The following is a 19,598-nucleotide window of genomic DNA, read 5'->3' on the forward strand; positions in this document are numbered from 1 at the left end:
TGGGATGCACATTTTGCCTTACAGCAGAACTGCTGTAGTGTAAGTGAGCTAAGTCTACGGGGAGGGGACTGGCTGGATGGACATGTGTGGAGCAGGCAGCGGGCAGTGAATAAATGGGCAAGAGAATGGGCTTCCAGAACTTTTTAGAACCACAGCCTGTAATCACCACGAGGGCTGTTCAGCCTTTTAATTTCTGAGGCCATTAAGTCTGGTGATCCAACTGGAAAAGAGAATAGAGTCGAACCTGTAAATTACCCAATTACTTCCTTAACCACCAAGAACACAGGGTCCAAGCTAAGCTCAAAGGTTAATAATCAAAGACAAATGGATTGCGCTCCAGAAACAAAACTAATAGGATTTGAGTTGCAGGAAATCTCATTTCACCATTAAAACAAAATAAAAGGCCAGTGAACAGTGGGTGAAATTGTGTTTCAAGGCTCTGCCTCTGCCTATGTTGTGCTGGTGCGGGAGGAACTGGCTCCTGAAGGTCCTTCCGCTACCCCCATAGCCTCTGCTTGGTCCCAGGCATCCAGATGCTGCCGCGCCTTATCGGGAAGGACCAGACTGTGCCAAGCTGGGAGTAGGGACGGGCAGCCATGATGTCTTGCTGTGATTGGTTCAGGATCAGCTCTGGGTGGACCTGCGATATCCTACCCAAGCTCCCCAGCAATTCAGCTAGACAAGAACTCTTCATTCTCACTTGATATAAGAGGAAACTGTAGCCCAGAGAGGCTGGAAAGATAGCTCGGAGGTAAAGTCACTTGTTGCCAAGCCTGACAGCCTGAGTTCAACCATGCAAGTTGTTCGCTGACTTACATGCACTCTGGTGCCATATGTGAATGCACACTCGCGTGTGTATGTGTACGTGCATGCGTGCACACACACACACACACACACACACACACAAATCAATGCAATTAAAAATGTAAAAAGCTTCACCCATGTTGCCCAGCGCTGGAATATAAGGTGCATATCATGCCACAAATCTTAATCGTTATCCTTTATTCCGCTAGTTTGGGAGTTTGGCCGGGAACATTTACTGAGCTCCTGCTACATACAAGGACTATTCTGTGTCATAGCATGTGCAAAACATGTTCAGTCAGCAAGCTCTCTCAAGTCCCTTTGCTAACAGATCCGCGTAGAGCCTGGAAACATGTACAACCGACATGGCACAGGCACACTGGGCACCTAGCAGAGTGATCTTGTTAATGGATTAAGATCCCCAACCGAAGCGCAGTGACAGTGGTAACCTGCTTGGAGTCTCGCGACCAGCAGGTGGCCGGAGAGGCATACATAGAACCACGTCTGATGTATTAGACTACTTTTTCCCCCTGCACCTCCAGAGGAACATCCCAAGGTGGAGTTGATTCTCTGGCCAGCAGGGGCAAGGCGCACTGTGCCTCTCGCTCCACGGATGTTGTTTTTGCTAGCTCAGGGTAGCAGCTTGGTGCCTTGGCAGCCAGTGAGGCACCCTGGGATGGGAAATCAGGCAGCCGCCCAGATATTAGAAACAATTACCGCTAATTACCAGGCCTGCCAATTCCCCATTGTCTGCTTGCACTCCACCAGGAATCAAGGAGCAGGCGATGAGGATGTTAGAGGAAACTTTCAATTTTGGTTTGCAGAATGCCTGGTGCCACTTGGGGGCTGGGCTCCTTCCTGCCTTGAAACTCACAAGGCCCCACTACCTCTCCATCTCTCTCGGTTTTAGAGCCCACATTCTCCTTACAGAATAGATCTTGGATCCTCCAGGGTGCTGGGAAGGTAGGATGGAGGAACCCAGGACCATAGAACAAAACCCACATCTCAACTGTAAGTCTAGTGTGTCAGTTTCAGTGAACGTAACTCAGGGTGTCTGGTTTTATTAAAGTAGTAAGTACACACTTTAATCTCCAAACATTTAAGTGTTTGTTTTGTATTTTCTCTATAAAAATATACTGCTGCCAAATGAAAATAATAGCCACAGGGATTTTCCTGTGTGTCTCCAATGCCAGACAGCCTTTCTTTCTGAGGCTGACTTAGGTGGAATAGGAGGCCACCCCAGAAAGCAACACTGGGATCGAGAAGAAATCTGACAGAAAGGGAGGGGCTCAGATAGGGCAGAGGTCATACCTATGACCCCCTTCCCCAACAGGGGAAGCTGGAGGAGGCTGTGGAAGATGTGAGATCAAGTGATCCATCCATCAGCCCACCTGCAGGCCATTCGCAGTTATCATCAGTTGGATATTGTTTCTGGGGTGAGGTGGGAGGGGTTAACCCTTAAGGGCTTCCTCTCTGCCCTGCATATAAGCAGAAAGCATTGTCAGAGCAAGAAGAGAGGCCCTCAGACTGTGTGGCCCAGGTGAGAGTACAGAGGTGCACACTGGGAGAACGTGGTGAGCCAGACACTACCTGCCTGGCTTGAGTAGTTACTACTCCCTCCAGCTGGTCTATAAAATGGGTCCACAAATAATATGGACCAAGAGATTTTAAGGTAGCCAAATAAATTAATATGGGTAGCAAATGCTTTGAATACTTTGGTGGCCCACAGTAAGGATTGTTCATTTCCGGTTACAGACCTCAAAGTCAAGGCCCCATTCTTCTGGTTTGTGGAAGCTTACTCTCAGGTGGTTCAGGACTGCCCAGAGGCTATATCTGTGTCCTAGACATAGAGTTCATTTAGAGAGAATCCATGTTAATTCCGAAACAGGCCCGGGCAACAGCTGGAGTATGTCTGCCCTTGATCCATGAGTTGCTTCTATGGACTGAACCAACTCCGACTCAAAAATATTTGAAAAAAAATTCTCCAGAACGTTTCCAAAGCAAAATATGAACTTGCCACACACCTATCACTGTTATGAAGACACACCAGTGGAACGGGTACATGTGCACCCTGCCGCAGCATCTGCCATTTCTTGGGCCTCTGCCATTCCTGTGGTCCTACTGTGTGAGCATGGTCCACCTTGTTCACGTTGTCTGTTAGGTCATAGATCTGTTAGATCTGCAGCGGTCATATCGGTACTGCACATGTATGAAGTTAGATCTGCAGCGGTCATATCGGTACTGCACATGTATGACGTTTCCATGTCATTTTTCCTAAACAACACAGCATGACAACTATTTACATTATCATGTGCAGTGGCATTGTGGGAAGTGTCCTATGTAATCTGCCCATGATTTAAAGTACATGAGGGGGCTGGAGAGGTGGCTCAGCGGTTAAGAGCACTGCCTGTTCTTCCAGAGGACCTGGGTTCAATTCCAAGCTGGCCTATAGAGCAGCTCTCCACTGTCTGTAGCTGCAACACTGGGAATTCCAACACCTTCATACAGACACACAGGCAGGCAAGACCACCAATGTACGTAAAACAAAATCAGATTAAATTTTAAAAAAATCTTTAAAGTGCCGGGCGGTAGTGGCGCACGCCTTTAATCCCAGCACTCGGGAGGCAGAGGCAGGCGGATCTCTGTGAGTTCGAGACCAGCCTGGTCTACAAGAGCTAGTTCCAGGACAGGCTCCAAAGCCACAGAGAAACCCTGTCTCGAAAAACCAAAAAAAAAAAATCTTTAAAGAAATAAAGTGCATGAGGGGACATGCATAGGTCTATGCAAACACTATCAATGTATCCATCTTATAGGAAGGACCTGAGCATCTGTGGATTTGGGGGTTTCTAGGGGTCCTGGGACTGGAATCAACCTGTCATGGGTACCAAGGGACAACTGATTTAATAAGATGGAGAAAGCACAGACATTGAACACATTGTTTAGTTTGCGGCAAGCATCCCACATGCTCTAATGTTCTCTTCTTTCCGTAGCATCTGTCACCTTCTTTCCTGGTATATAATTGATACTATTTTTTAGATATGTTTATTTACTCATGTGTATTCATGTTTCGTCTGGGCAAATGTATGTGTACCGTGTATGTGTCTGGTGCCCACAGACGTCAGAAGAGGGCATCAGATACCCAAGAACTAGAGTTACAGACAGTTGTGAGTCGCAGTGTGGTTGCTGGGAATAGAACCTGAGTCCTTGCAGGAGCTACCAGCCCTCTTAACCACTGAGCTATCTCTCCAGCCCACTGATAGTATTTCTTGTCCCATGCCTCTGAGGACAGAAATCACTGTCTGCCTTGTTCCCTGGTGGGGTCTATGTTCAGAACGGTGCCAGGGATGTGCTAAGAGCATATGGTGGCTGCATGAATCATGTAGACACCGGCTGAAGTGCCTGTCTCTTTGCAGGGTTATCGGTGCTGGTAGTGTTAGTAGTGTCGGCTGTTATCACTGTGCCGCTGGGACCGCGGAGAAAGGATGTGCGGTCCTCAGGCATCATCCATCATTGCAGTGTCTTCCTGTGTGTGACCGCTGTTGCCTGCCCCCTTGTCATCATTTGGTCTCAGCCACATTCCTTCACCAGCCCACCAGCCTCCAGGGAGCTTTTTCTCCAGTATACACGCAACTTTTGTATCTGGGATGTGGAGGAACACTGGGGCCTCAGAGACTCTCTCAGGGTAACTTGAGAAGATGCCCAGGCTGCCATTTCTATAGAACATGGTGCCCTTTCTTGGCTCCACCTTCTAAGAATGGTGGTGCGAGCCTGCTGCTTTCAGATCCCCACAGGCTGTCTGCGGTTTTCTGTGGTCCTTCAGCATCACCTGGGGACCATAGGTCTCAGCTCACTCCATCCTCGCCAGACTCCCTCTGCTGTCTAGGCTGGGGCCTTTGTATGGCTTTTTGTTTGTTTTCTGGGTGGGACTATCCCATTTTTTGTTCCTGTCTTTCTATGTCTGTTTCTTAGATTTGCAATTTAAAAGTCATGAAGCTGAGCCTCGGCCTGTGCACCCTCCTGGGCTACCCCTCTCCTAAAGCACCCCTCTGACGCCCTGCTGCTGCTGGATGAGGAACCCAAAGGGCAGTAGGAAATCATGGGAATGGATGCGGAGTACCGTGTCTGCTGTGGCCCTGCCTGTTACTACACAGGAAGGGGACAGATGGGCTGAGCAGCTTACCTGGCATGGTGGAGAGTAGACCTGAGCAGCCCCTGACCAGGGAGCTAGCAGAGTCTGCAGGCTTTGTGAGGCCTAGGCTAGTCACCGGTCTAGCCCCCTGGGGCACTCCTTTTAACTACTGGAATTGTTGGGTGACCTGGCTCAGCTCGGGCATCTGACCCTGGATCCATAAGCTCTGACCAAGAATTAGGGTTACCCTTTTTTGCTGGGAAAATGTGTTTCTCATCTGAATAATGGTGGAAAAGATTAATGTGTGGTTTTTTTTTGTTTGTTTGTTTGTGAAAATGTGGGCCTCCTGTGGTCATGGTGGGGACAGGATGAGAAAATGGTGTGCAGGTCCTTGTTCCTGTAAGTAGAGATCTGTCAGAGTCCCTCACTTCTCCCTCAGTACCGCCAGAGACCCTGGAGAGGGGAGGGGAAGGAAGTGAGCTAAAACTGGCTTAACCGAAGTAATAATGGTAACTGTTACTGACTTATGTATTCAGAAGGAGGTAACGGCATCAGGCAAAGCTTGATCCAGAAGCCCACACAATGCCTCCAGTCTGATAATGGCTGCATCCCTGGGTTTCCATACCAAACACTCCAGTCCCATGTCCCAGGCCCATGTCTGATGTAATAGGGGGCTTCACACTCCCACAATTTCCAAAATCTTCCATGTCAGATTTTCACTGACTGAATTGAGCAGTATGTCTGTCCTGGAGCCAGGCCCGGCCAAGGAGAAAGGGAGCTCCCTGAGAGCTGGTCCTCCCTGCCACAATCGCATACCTTGGAGAAATGCAGTCCCTGAAGGAAACTGGAGGAAAAGAAGAAAAAGTGGGTATCAGGAAGCCAAACAGCAGCAGCGGCACCCGTCTGATCCAAGGCTGATGTGCAGGGTGGTGACCAGCTGGCCTTGAGTGAGCCTCTCATTGAGCTGCTGATTCTGGTCTAGCAGCTGCAGAGGCATCACATGTGATGTAATACTAACCAGCTCCAGATGTAGCTGATGCTGCTGATCTCTGGACCACTCTGGGAATATTAAGGCATTAAGCCTTTTGTGCCAGCACCTGTCAAAACCGTCTCCCATGATCCCTCCAGCCACCCTGGCCGGTTAAATCAGCATCTGTGGTACAGGTCAGTGGTGGGTATGGAGGAAGATCACCATGGTGGCTGGGCAGTGGTGGTGTACACCATTAATTCCAGGACTCAGGAGACAGACGCAGGCAGATCTCTGAGTTTTGAGGCTAGCCTGGTCTACAGAATGAGTTCCAGGTTTTCCAGGGCTACAAAACAAAACAAAATGATCACCATGAGATGAGGAACACTTTGGATCAATCCTAACGCACATCTTTTTTCCTCTGCCAGTCTTAACTATGGAGGTGTTTGCCTGGCTTCAGATGCCCAGTTCAGTGACTTCCTAGGAAGCATGGGGCCAGCACAGTTTGTGGGCCGCCAGACCCTGGCTACCACACCCATGGGTGAGTGTTCAAAGCCCTGTGTCCCTCCCTCCTTGCCCTTGCCTGATGGCTTCATGCCCTGAGGACTTGGTTTGGAGCCTGGGTCACATAGTCCAGCCCTCCACGGTGCCTAACTCTGAGGTGTCCACACTGTCGTTATGGGGCTTAGTCTGCTGTTTGCGTTGGGAGTGGGCGTAGACAGCAAGACCCTAATGGAACTTCTGAGCCACTTTCTAGTGTCATCTCTTTTAGGGGATGTGGAGATTGGCTTGCAAGAGCGGAATGGCCAGCTGGAGGTGGATATCATCCAGGCTCGGGGACTGACTGCCAAGCCAGGCTCCAAGACACTGCCAGGTGTGAGGACGTCTGAGAGCTATATGGTGTGGTCCACCGGACCGAACTTCTGGGAGGGAGAGACATCTTTCCTGTTTATCCTTATTCCCTCATACCTAGTATGTACTAACATACCTAGTATACTTAGCACCCAGAAGGGCTCAGGAAGCATTTATGGAGAGGTTGGTAAATGAATGTGTGAGGTTAGCATGGTGGGCAGCCGTGGACTGAGGAAAGGGGAGGCAATGAAGACTTAGAAGGGAAGCAGGGCCTCCCAGACATGACCTCACCCATTTGTCCTGTGGCCCTTCCCATACTCCTGGGGGTTCTCCTGTTCCCAGAAGTGGGTGGCGACCCCTCTATTACCCACAATTCAAGGGAGCAGCCTAGAACCCTGCCTTCTGCCCTCTGTCCCCAGCTGCCTATATTAAGGCCTATCTGCTGGAGAATGGTGTCTGCATTGCCAAGAAGAAGACCAAAGTGGCCCGCAAGTCACTGGACCCACTGTATAACCAGGTGCTGCTGTTTCCTGAGAGTCCCCAGGGCAAAGTCCTGCAGGTAAGGTGTGTGTGTGTGTGTGTGTGTGTGTGTGTGTGTGTGCGTGTGTGCGTGTGTGCGTGTGTGCGTGTATGGTATTAACTGGGGGCAGGGTCTCTCAAGGGCCTTACCCAGGGGAATTGAAACACTGAAGCTGACTTATAGACACAACTTCCTGTGTCACTATGAATTTGGTCCCTCATGAATCTTGACTGTTTCATCTCTAGAATACATGGGAGAAGGAATGAACTAGCTCCCAAAAGTTGTCCTCTGACCTTCTTATGGATGGCATTTCATGAACATCGCATACATGCATGCACACATTTGTGCACATGCACACACAAGCTAATATCAAAGATACATGTATATGATGTATATGTATATATAGGCTGGAGAGTTGTCTCCATAGTTAAGAGTGATTACTGGCCCCTGTAGGCAGAAGTACACACATACATCTGCACACATACCACACATAAAATAAAAACCAATTTTCTAAAAAGATTAAAAACAAAACCCAAGCGGACAGAAAGTGACAGTTCTGTCTGGCTAAGGACTGTCCTTTAAGCCTGTTCTCAACCTTCCTAAGGCTGCAACCCTCAATTACAGTTCCTCGTGTTGTGGTGACCCCAATGATAACATTATTTCATTGCTACTTTATAACTGTAATTTTGCTACTGTTATGAATCATAATGTAAATAGCTGATATGCAGGAAATCTGATATGTGACCCTTGTGAAAAGGTTGTTCAACTTGCAAGGGGGTCATGACCCACAGGTTGAGAACCACTGCTGTAGGCTTTGTTGAGCTGTACTGTTGAGGGGCAGGATGGCAGGTGAGGGACCTGCAGCCACAGACCCAGATCCACAGGCCAGCTCCAAGAGGGTATTGACCAAGAGACCAGGAAAGTGCTACAGAGAAAGATTGGACCAAGAAAGGAAGCTAGCAGTGTCTGCGGTGCCCACACTTTGTGAGCATGCTTTATGTGGGGTCTGAGGCTCCTTGTGGGGAAAGCAGGAGATGGAATCATGTTGCAGATGCAGGGCCATCCTTCAAGGCCTGACTTAGCTCAAAGGTAGGGCCATGTGGAGGATGGAGCAGATAGCGTGAGCAAGAGGAAGGAAGCCAAGGTATAGATGGAGTAATAGGGACACTAGAGCCAGAAAAACGTGGTCAGATGAGTGACTTTTATTATTTTTACTTCTTTGGATCTGGAGATGCACATGGCACATGCATGTGGAGGTCAAATGATAACTTGCGGAAGTCCATTCTCCCCCCCCCCCCGCTCTGTGGGCTGTATGGACTCTGGTGGCATTGGACTTAGGTCATCAAGCTTGGCTACAGCATCTCTACCTGCTGAGCTTTCTTGCTGGGCTCCCTTGCTTGATTTTTAAAGAGGTAGACTACAGGGCTTAGCTGCATTGGCCTGAGGGACCCCAGGTTCTGGCTCAGAGCCTATGAATGACTGTGACAGGCATTTTTAAAAAAATTTTTATTGTATGGGTGTTTTGCCTGCATATGTGTCTGTGTACCGCTAGTGGTCCTGGTGCCTGTGGGGTGCTGGGAATCAAACCCAGGGCCTTGTGCATGCTGGACAAGCACTCAGCCAGCTGAGGAAACTGCCAAGCTCTCAATTGCAAGAGGGAATCAGCTGCGTTTTTGGGGTTTTTTTGTTTTTTGTTTTTTGTGTTTTTTTTGTCCTACAGGTGATTGTATGGGGCAACTACGGGCGGATGGAGCGGAAGCAGTTCATGGGCGTGGCTCGAGTGCTGCTGGAGGAGCTGGACTTGACCACCCTGGCCGTGGGCTGGTACAAGCTCTTCCCCACCTCCTCCATGGTGGACCCAGCCACAGGTCCTCTGCTCCGGCAGGCATCCCAGCTGTCCCTTGAGAGCACCGTGGGGCCCTGTGGCGAGCGATCTTAATACCAGGGTTGCGGAGGGGCTCCCTGAGATGGCCTGGAGACCACCCAGCCCTGACCTGGGACCCCAGGCCCAGGGGCACATTGGACATTGGAGGATGGGGTTCTTCCCCACAGTGGGGAAGCAGAATGGGGAGACCTGCCCCCCTTGGGCCCCTCCTCGCTCCTTCACCTCCTACCCCTGAGACCTTCCCTCTCCCAGTGGGTTGGCTACACTTTTGACTTGGCCGGTTTTGACCTGGTGGATGTGGCTAGAGTCAGAGAAAGACTGAGGTGGTGGAGCAAGCGACTCTCCTGCCCTACCCCACCCCACCTGTCACCCCCTTTGCCTCCTTGGAAGCTCGCTGCCCAGAGCCAAGTCCAGATCCAAGCCGGCCATCTCCATGGTGCCAATTACCAGCAAGTGTCTTTCCTGCGGCACCGGGTTCAGGCAGCTACTCTTGCCCCAGCACTGACGGGGCAGTTTGCAAGGATCCGGAGCCAGCTCCCGGGGGCCCAGAGCTCCCCACTTGAAGGGGAGTGTGGGTCTCCCTCTGCCTGCCCGTGGAAGGAGCTTTGCCGCAGCCTGTCTGAGTCCATCCATCCACCCCCTCCTGCCTGCCCCTCTGCTGTAAACTCTAGGAATTGGGGGCCAGCAGAGATTAAAGGAAAGGAGGAGGTGCCTGAGGCCTGGCACGGATCCCCAGGGGTCCTTGCTCCGTGGGATTGCAACAAGCTGGTCTGGAGCTCTTGGTAGACTGGAAGGAACTTTGTAATCATCTGTGATATGGTGGAGGACTGTGGGGACCCGAGTTCCTGGAACCTTGCACACAGGGTTCTTTTGTGTGTAGGGGTAGTGGGAGCCGAGCTTTGAAGAAAGCTGGGATTAAGCCTAGTGGTACCAAGGTAAGGGTTTCCCAAACAGGAGAACCCCTCCTTGTTGGATGAGATCAAAGGCCATCTTGTTATCCCTCTGCCTCTGGTCTAGGGTCTTGGGGAGGCATTCATTAGAGACCCTCCCATTTTAGTCTTTTTAAATAAATCATCCTGTACGAAGGGCAGAAGCCACTGCCCCGGCCTCATCACCATGGCTCAAGGAGGTACAAGAAGAGGGATGCGGAGCTATGAGTGTAAGAATCAGAGGCTCCGATGAGGCCTGGGGTAGCTGCCTTTCCTGTAGCCCTCCCTAGGGCCAGCAGGAGCCCTTTTGCATGCGAGGGAGGACACAGTCTGGCCCTATAGAAGCACATTTCTCTCACTGTCCCCAGAGCCGCCCAGCAGCCTGCCAACTCCTCTTCACCTAGTCCCTGCTGTGTAGGGTGTAGTCCAGGTTAGCTGGGTAGTTAGTGTTCACACCTGAGCCCTGTTCTTAGCTCAGATGTTGTTTCTTCAAGCCCCAGGCTGGGGTTAAAGGGGGGCCCCAGTACATTCCAGAAGATTGCGACCTCCTTCTCTAGCCTGGGCTGGAGGGGTTGCCTGGCTCCCCAAAGGCCAGCCCTTCCACCTTCTCCTCCCCGTCTTCCTCTCTCTTCTCTTATAGGGTAGTAGCCCTGACTGTCCATTGTACTCAGCATTCTGGGGAAATACCCTCAGTATTGATCTCCTTTCAGATTCACTCCTGAGGATCGCTGAGCCTTGTAGAGGGGCCTGGACTCCATGAGAGGGTGTCATTTTCCACTGAGGATGCCAGGGCTCTGTTGACCCCCCACCCCATTGTTCCTGGTTCTTCTACCAGGGAACTCCTTCTACTTGGAAATTCTCCCCATTCCCAAGCTGGCTTAGCTCTGAGTGCCCTTTCGGGTTCTGGTCCAGTCTGTCACCTCCACGTGGAGCTGTAGACGCTGTGCAAGGAAGGGCATACACAGGCCCCTCTTCTCCAGTTGATCTTCAGAGTGTTCTTGAGTCTGTGGAGGGAGGGGCAGGCCCTCGGGACAAGGGAGCAGGGCTCTGGGGGGGCTCATACCTGAGGCCCACAGTTAGCCATCACCCCACTTTTATTTTTTTAACCAGTGTGATATCTCTGTAGTTAGGTTATTACTCACTGTCTGGAATATTTTGAGCCAGGAGAGTGGCTTCTCTACCCAGACAGAGGTCAGTGCTGTGGTTGTTCAGGGTGGGACAGAACCTGGCTGTCACAACCAGAGGAGGGGCTCAGCTCTTATTTGTCAGAGAGAGAGAAGAGAGAGGAGAGAGAGAGAGAGAGAGAGAGAGAGAGAGAGAGAGAGAGAGAGAGAGAGAGAGAGAGAGAGAGAACACGCAGGAGCACTGGCTCCAAAGCAATAACACCACCCTGGGGTGGTCAGTGAGACCCCTCAGTGATTTTCTTGTTTGTTCTGTGAAATCTCACTCACCTCCTGGAGGGGTGTAGTGGGGGCTGTAGCCCCATTTCTTTGTATCATTGTAAGCGTGTGCCCCACTTTCAAGGGGCTGTGACCACTGGGTGTGGGAACCATATCTGTCCTCACCAAGGACTTGTGGAAGGGGAGTGGTTTTCATCATTAGCTCTGGGGATTATGGAGCCCAGCTTGTCCCTACTGCTGTCTGATCCTCTGTCAACTCAAACTCTGCCATCTGGAGAGAAGAGGGCGGAGCTGGGGGCCTTTCTGGTGCGGGGTCTCTAGGGACGTGTCTTTTTTCCTCTGGGCGGAGGCTGTATTTAGGACTGCCGTGGAACGGGTCATCTCCATCCTCATTTCCCAGAATGCCTCTGCATTCGGAAAGGCGGGACCTGTGAATCTTTAGTCTATTTGCATTTTGCAGGGAGAAAAAAAAAAGGATACCAAAGCCCTGCTGGAGGAGAGCCATCCTGGGGTCATTAGTATTCCCAGTGACACTTCTACCTAGATCTCCTCTTCACGTCTCGTGCAGAGCTGGAGCCAGGGCAGGATGAAGTGGGGTCTCATCCTTACTATCCCTTTTCTTTGGAGCCTCCTAGTGGCTCCAGATTATGGCGCGACTAGCTGTAGCCAATCTGAGAGGTCAGGAAGCCCAGGCCCCAGCAGGAAGTCATTTGGTTAAGGCCCCTCAGCATTATGCTTGGGGGGACAGAGCTGGGAGCCACAGCCAGGAGACCAGCACTGGGGGGCAGGTCTGCCGCCATCCTCATTGCCAGCTTCTAAGCACAGGTGGCACTGCCCTGCTTGATTCTCTCTTCTGGGCTAGTGCCTTTTCTAGGCTTGACTTGGGAGAAGAGGAGGTGCCAGGGTGGCCTTTTGTTCTCGGTCATCACCTCTCCAGGTCCAGCTGAGAGGTGGAAAACACAAGCTCCCTCCTGGGTTTGTAGAGTGGGGGCTCCAGGAAGTCCCCTCTCACCTCCAGAAGGGATAACACCACCTTCCATAGCGCTTCCCAGTGTGTCCCCCAGCGATTTCATTCTGACCCTCAGAAGTGAAAGGTGGCTCGTGTTGTCAGGAGGGAGAGGTGGAGGTCCTGAGAAGCGTTTGCCACCGAAGTGCCGGCTTTGACAGTGGTTGAGCGCCAGCTCTTTCTCCGGCGGCTCACAGCACAGGCGTGCAAGCACACAGCTGAAGTAGTTTAACTTTTTACAAGCAATTCACCAGTGGGCTCCTTAAGGCAGGAGATGCTGGAGCACTTTGAGGTTCAGAAGCAGCACAGCGCCCCCCACGCTCTCCCAAAGCAGAGCTGTTGCACCAGGCTAGGTCACCTGCATTTATTTATTGAGCAACAGCGCTACACCAGACCCAGAGCCTTGGACCCCCTTTCTGTCCTTTGCAATGGCTCTCTTGCCCCCCCCCCAAGAGGGCCTGTGTCTGTGGAACAGGACCTTGGTGGAGGAAGAGTTCCCACAAGCTTACCTGGCAAGCCCAAGGGTTTTTCATCTCAGTAAGAGAGCCTGTGTGGGCTGGGTGGAGGCTGGAAGCAGACATAGATGTTACCTCTGAGCCCTTTGTATCCTCCTGCAAGGTGGCAGGAAGGTGGGACCCCAGAGTTCTTGGACTGGGAGCCTCCATCCGTCTACCCACCTTCCCCTATGTCCTCTTGGGGAGCTGGAATAGCCTGGTCCTTCAGGGAGGAAGGGTTTGGGGGGAGTCTCTGAGTTGGAGTGGGTCACATTGCATTGTGTTCACGACCACATAGCTCATGCTGGAAAATGAAAGTTTTTGGCTTTTCTACACTGGTTTTGCTCTTTTTTTTTTCGCATCAAGACGATTCTGTCTGGGAAGGTAAGGGACACGTATTGGAAGGGGTGAGCACTCTAGGGTGTCAAGGTGTCTCGCCATGGGCTGATTAGCATCCTCTGTGAGCAGAAACTCAAGTCGGGAAGCTCTCCCCCAGGTGCCCTGTGAAACAGGGTCTGCAATTGGGCTCTGTTTTACTGATGGAGAAGCTGGGGTCCAGGAAAGTGATGTGAATACAAATGACATGTTGCTGGTGATTGGTGGGACCCAGAGTGAAATGCATCCCACACCACTGAGCTGTTTATAAGTAGTGGGGGGTGGGGGAGACCATCCCCTTCATCCAGAAGGGGCTACGCAGGGACAAGGCTTCTGCTTGACAGTGGGGCAACCATTTACAGTTGGGATAACTCCACCCTTCATGCAGAACAAAGGGAATGCCATCTATATGGTGCAGAAATTGCCCACTGTGAGTCACAAACTGCCTTCAATCTGTCTCTGCCTCATACTTCTAGCATGAGCATCCAGTCCCACTAGTCAAATTCTAGTGCTTAAAATTGTGCCTTTCCTCTTCAGGGCAGAAGCTAGCCACTTGTCATCCTTTGAAGGGGTGACCTGGTGTCACCCCTCCTAGAGACTGAAGGCCACATTTTCCTACAAGTTTAGACCAAACGCTTTACACCTCCAGGGTGACTGTAGAGTCGGCTTCTGCTTTTAGTTCAACATTCATGTATTTCTAGAAGGGATGATTCGCAGATGGTAACGGGAGCCTCAACTCCCTCCAAGCAGGAGGAAGGGTAGGTTTGCTAACAGGCGCGGCTAGACATTGATTGGTCAGCCCTCTCCCGGGTACTGTCAGATGGACTTTCTCCGTGCTCGGCGTCTGTCTGTACTATTGCGGCAGTGGTACAGGGCTTCTGGACTCAAGGGAGGCGAGAAGGCCGGGTTGTCGCAGGCCCAAGTATCCAGCTGGTGGGTGCCCTGAGAGATACAGGTGGAGGCTGCAATGCGGACGCGTCTCTTGAGCGCCCCCCTGCGGAATGCGCTGGCGCAGCGGGCTGAGCGCTCAGGAGTGTCAGTGCTGGCAAGGAAGCGCAGGACCACCAGGTTGAGGAAGGCACCGATGACCGTGAGCCCCAGAAGGATGTAGAGGAAGCTGAAGGCCACATAGGGCGGCTTCCTCTGTAGCGCCTCATCTCTCTGTAGCGCCACGAAGTCGCCAAAGCCGATGGTGGTGAGCGTGATGAAGCAGTAGTAGTAGGCGTGGAAGAAGGTCCAGCCCTCGAAGTGCGCAAAGGCAGCCGCGCCGAGGGCCAGGGTGGCAGCACACAGCAGCAGCCCGGCCACCACCATGTTCTCTGCGGAAACGTGCGGCCGCTGCAGACCCAGGCAGCGCTTGGCCGCCAGCAGCAGGAACCTCACCAGCGCGTTTAGACGCTCGCCCAGGCTCTGGAAGGTGACCAGCGTCAGGGGGATGCCCAGGAGTGCATAGAACATGCAGAAGACCTTACCGGAGTCCGTGCCTGGCGCAGCATGGCCATACCCTGTGTGGGAAGATGGATGGGGTACTGAGAGCACAGCCTGCCCCAAGGCACCCCCACCCCAGGCCAGCCTGCCCCCAGCAGCTCCAAGCCCCACTTGCTTACCCCCTTTGCTCACCTCCCCACTCCCCAGCTTCACCCCTCCTCTCCGCTCCCCAGCCTCACCCCTCCTCTCCACTCCCCAACCTCACCCCTCTTCCCCACTCCCCAGCCTCTCCCTTCCTCCCTTCCTCCCCACTCCCCAGCCTCACCCCTCCTCCCCACTCTCCAACCTCACCCCTCCTTTCAAATCCCCAGTCTCTCTGCTCATCCCCTCGACACCAACACTCTCCAGGCACACACTGCTGTTTCCCTACAAGAATGTTGCTTCTCCACTTCTTTCAGATTTCCCCCCGCCCCCCGGACTGTCTTCTCTCCCCTTCCCAGCACCCTGATCCCTTCAAATCCTTCCTCATCTTCTGCCATCCTGTCGGCCTTCACTAAACACCAACTGGTTCTGGGAGTCTTTTGTTTAAGTATTGTTGACTGGTTCCCTCATGGATCTAAACATGTGTGGGCTCCGTGAGCAGTGGGTCATTGTGCCATTGTTGTGGAGTGTGTGGATATGTCTCTTTCTGGGGAGAACAACAATAACGTACATGGGCCCATAGCCAGGGAGAAGCAAGGCGGTACATCCCTCAAAGACAAGATCCCTCCTCCTCCAGCAGACTGACCCCTAGACATGTGCAGCTCCACATGGTTAGGACCTCCAGTGCACACAGATGTGCAAAATGGTACGCACACATGGGCTGCCATTGTGGTCAGAGCAAAAGTCAGAACCAAGCGCCCCATCCATCAGTAGAGGCCTGGCTAGGTCTGTCTCATCATTATCCAAACGGTAGAACAGTACACCAGACCACAATGGCCGCATCACCATGCAGACATCTGGCAGCACCTAAGGAAGCTCTTGGTATTCTCTACTAGGGGACGAGAGTGGAGTTAGCTGTGTGTTGTTGGCATCCAGAGGCAGAGTCGAGGATGCTACCAACATCTTACAGGGCCCAGGGCAGGCCCCCAAAACAGAATTAACCTGGGCAAGATGTCAGTACTTCTAAGGCTGAGAAGACCTGCTATTCAGCCTGGAAAAAAAATGTCGTGGCTCTTTAGGGTTGATATAAAAAAGCATTAAGATGTCCTAAATTAGGGTCTGAGATATGGCTCAGTTGATAGACTACTTGACTAGCATGTCTGACGTCCCATGTTCAATTCCCACTACCTCATACAAGACAAGCATGGTGGCATACACCTGTAAATCTCCAACACTTGGGAGGCAGAGGCACAAAGACCAAAAGTTCTATCATTCACAGCTACATAGTGATTTTGAAGCCAGTCTGGGCACAATGAGGCCCTGTCTCAAAAAAAAAGGGGAGGTATACAAAATGAAAAGAGTGAGAATAGGCAGAATAATATATATAATATATTAGCCAGACAGTGTGTGGTATTTGAAGGAAAATATACTCAGAGCATATACAGAGCTATACAGAGCATGTAGCTGGACATGTGTGAGAGACAGGTCAGATGTATGGGAACCAGGGAGATGGATACACAGGTTAAAAGATAGGATAGAGGCTCAGAAAATAGCATGTTTTCTCTTTCACATGGAATCTAGAGCTGAGAGAGAGAGAGAGAGAGAGGAAAGCTAGAAGAGAGACCACTTAGAAAGAGGACCAGGAGGGCAAGAGAAAGTAGCGGGGTAGATATGATCAGCATGCCTGATACACGTGTATGAAAACGTCACGGTGAAACCCATTGTTCTGCACAATTAATATACACTAAGAAAAAAGACCAAACGGCTTCCAGGAAAAGGGGCGGGGCAGGAACAAGTTTCCTTTTCATCCTGTGCCCCTTGGTACCCTGTGAAATGTGCAGTGTGAGCATGTATAGTATTCTTTAAAGCCCCTATGATTGATCGCCCTTCCACTGCGTGGTCCCGTGGTACCAGGGGAGGCATACACTCTGCCCATCGCTACTGTGAATCCTCGAGGGCAGGGACCATGGTAGCCATGTCTGTGCACCCTCAGTCACCCGTGCTCTGTACAGACACGCAGACAATAGGTTCAAAGAAACTTAACTGACTCCAAGCAAATGGGAGGAGAGGGAAGCCAGAGGGGGACAGGGCCCTCCCAGGTCCAGCAGGCCAGGAAGCGCTGCTCTCATCTGCTTGAGCTCTGCCAGGTTTAAGCATCATCGGAAAATGAGTGATAACAACATACACCAGGTACTCTGTTCTCTCATCAGGCCAGGTTAACCCTGTTTTATGATAAAGGAAGCACGCTTGTGGGGGAGGGAGCTGTGCAAAAGTTCCAACACCTGAGCTGTTCGCCCCAGGTCTTCCATGCCTCTGCTAAAGCAGAACCAGAGTTTCTGGATTCCAAGAGCCTGGCTTCCTGCAAGCCCCCCCCTCCCCTTTAAAAAAAAAAAAAGCAAGTAGTGGTGCCCCCAAGTGGTCAGAAAGCCAAAACATTTCCCATTTCTACACCACTGTTTTGGTGGTGGGGGTGGTAGTGGTGGTGATTCCCTACCCCCACCCCACCCTCATCCCTGGTTTGTTTCCCAACCTTGGTTTCAGATTAGCATTAGCACAGGAAGAGGCCAAATTTGGCTGGTGAAACGGGAAGGAGCAGAGGCTTCAGAAGAGGCACAACCTCTGTTGGCACGGTCTTGAGAATGGGGCTTGTAGACAAGAGATGGCAGAAGCATTGCTGGGAGCTGGGTTTACAGCTGGCAACTGATAAATTATTCCTAACGAATAGTGCCCGTATAGCCTATGGCACCGTGCTGGGCGGCTCACACATCTGACCTCACTTTAAACCTGGTATTCACCCAGCGAGGTAGAACATTTGCTTTTTGCCTTTGACAAAAACAGGTGTCGAGGGGGCACGGTAGCTTGCCTGAGAAGGCAGGAGGCTAGAGGTGCCCAGAACTCAGCTTTTAGGGTTGCAGGTGTGCTTTGAAACCCATGGCTCCTGTGCAAGCACATTCTCCCAGATGCTGGTTTCCGGTACAGTTGAAGCCTGGTACCTAGTGGCTAGCTAACACGGGTCTGAAGCCCTGGAGAGCCTGCTTCTCTCCTTGCAGGCTCCCCAGGCTTAGCTCCCAGGTCCTGAACACCTGCAGTTATGGCCACAGCTGGAATTCAAATGTATACATAGGGGCTCCTCTGGATGCCCCAGTGTGAGGCAAAGCTTTGGTAATCAAGTTATGGGACTCCTATTAGGCTCTGGGTAGACCACTAGCCACACAGCGGTCCAAAGATGAATGACAGCTCTGTTATACGGGGCTAACAGAATAATCGTTGTTATGATTTAAAAAAAAAAGGGGGCAATCTTATTTCCACGGTGTTTTCTGTGGATCGGGCTCTATGCTAAAACGATCTGCACGCACACATAATAACTCCGCTACATTTGGCGTTCCTCTCTTCCCCTTGCAAAACATATTAGGACTCCTAGTTTTCTAAGGAGAACACAGTGGCTCAGAGAAGTCAAGAAAGTTATCTAAGGTTACACAGCTGACAGAGTGGGACAAGGAAGCTCCACTTCTGTTCCCCAAGACCATGGGGTTTGTTCTAAGCACCCCTGTGACAGCCTCGTGGCAAACCATTACTGACTACCCCCATTTCGCGCAGCGAGGCAAATGAGCCTCGGAGAGCTAACTAACATGCTCCTTCCAAAGGCAGGGACAGGGGTGGGACCGCACCCGAGGAGAGATCGGGACTGAGCGGGACAGAGGGAAGGCTCCGAGGGCTCACCGATAGTGGTGATGACCGTGATGGCGAAGTAGAAGGAGCCTGCGAAACGCCACTGGCGGCCGGCTCGGTGCGGCTCTGCCTGCAGCGCCAAGCGCTCCAGCTCGCGGTAGTCGTCGGCGGAGAAGCCGTACTTTCTGCGGAACTCGCTGCGCTTCCGGGCCAGCAGCCGCTGCCGGTTGCGCTCGGCCTCGGACTCCAGCGCATCGAAGACCGCGGCGCCCACCAGCAAGTAGGACAGGATGCACAGGACGAACGCGGCCGTGCGCGCACTCTGCTTCCTCATTGCGTCTCGCCGCCTCTGAGTCCCGGTTTCTGTGCGCCCCGACGGTGCCAGCTCCATCCCTCCGCGCCTGGTGTACAGCAGAGGGCCGGCTCTGAGCTCTCCCGCTGCTTCCCCGCCCTAGCTCACACAGGTCCCCACAGGGACTTCTGGTGCAGAGGCCCGGCTCAGGTGAGCAGAGGGCCCGCCTCCTTCCCGAGCTCGCCCTAGGACTTGGGGCTAGTCACCCTTTCCTTCCTTCCGTCTATCATCTAGGAAATGTTTACCAAGCGCCCTCTGGTGCCCACCATTCTCGGTGGGAGTAGACCGGGTATGTCATCAAGCAGGGAGGGATGATAAATGAACAAAAAGATAAGGTAAGACAGGTGTGATAAAGGAGAAAAATAGCGCTTGGAGAGGCTCATGCCAAGCCATCCAGGAGTGACCAGGGAGACAAAATCCAGACCACAATCAAAAGGGAGGTGATTTGGTGACAGGGAGCAGCAGTGAAGCTGGAGTCTAGAGAACTGGGATGCAGGCTGAAGAGACAGGAAGAACAGAAAGAAGTGGCTTCTATACATCCATTTTTAATTTAATTTTTATTTTATATTTGCCTACACATATATACGGCTACATACCATTTGCACAGAGCCCATGGAGGCCAGAAGAGGGCGTAGGTTCTCCTGGAACTG

General features: G+C 51.8%; 2 protein-coding genes across 4 annotated transcripts in view; one reads left to right on the forward strand and one right to left on the reverse strand.

Moving 5' to 3' along the window:
• The window catches only part of Rims4 (regulating synaptic membrane exocytosis 4), a 56,895-nt gene extending 47,687 nt beyond the window's left edge, over window positions 1-9,208 (forward strand). For all 3 annotated transcript variants that reach the window (XM_038331535.1, XM_038331536.1, XM_038331537.1), the window contains 4 exons: window positions 6,326-6,438; window positions 6,670-6,771; window positions 7,169-7,308; window positions 8,990-9,208. In XM_038331535.1, the coding sequence (XP_038187463.1) occupies window positions 6,326-6,438; window positions 6,670-6,771; window positions 7,169-7,308; window positions 8,990-9,208 (574 nt within the window). The remainder of the gene's footprint in view (window positions 1-6,325; window positions 6,439-6,669; window positions 6,772-7,168; window positions 7,309-8,989) is intronic.
• Window positions 9,209-14,174: 4,966 nt separating this feature from the next.
• Window positions 14,175-18,987, reverse strand: Kcnk15 (potassium two pore domain channel subfamily K member 15). The gene is made up of 2 exons (XM_038332137.1): window positions 18,648-18,987; window positions 14,175-14,863 (listed from the first exon to the last, which is right to left on the reverse strand). The coding sequence occupies exons 1-2, from the start codon at window positions 18,985-18,987 to the stop codon at window positions 14,175-14,177; spliced, it is 1,029 nt and encodes a 342-aa protein (XP_038188065.1).
• Window positions 18,988-19,598: the final 611 nt, after the last annotated feature.

Source organism: Arvicola amphibius, chromosome 5, assembly GCF_903992535.2.
Source record: "Arvicola amphibius chromosome 5, mArvAmp1.2, whole genome shotgun sequence".
In the NCBI taxonomy this organism is placed as follows: Eukaryota; Metazoa; Chordata; class Mammalia; order Rodentia; family Cricetidae; genus Arvicola; species Arvicola amphibius.

Excerpts from the sequence above, each read along its gene's own strand:
- Kcnk15 (XM_038332137.1), bottom strand. The coding sequence starts at position 18,987 with ATGGAGCTGGCACCGTCGGGGCGCACAGAAACCGGGACTCAGAGGCGG. Across the intron at positions 14,864-18,647 it reads CACGGTCATCACCACTATCG|GGTATGGCCATGCTGCGCCA; the intron begins GTGAGCCCTCGG and ends CTTCCCACACAG.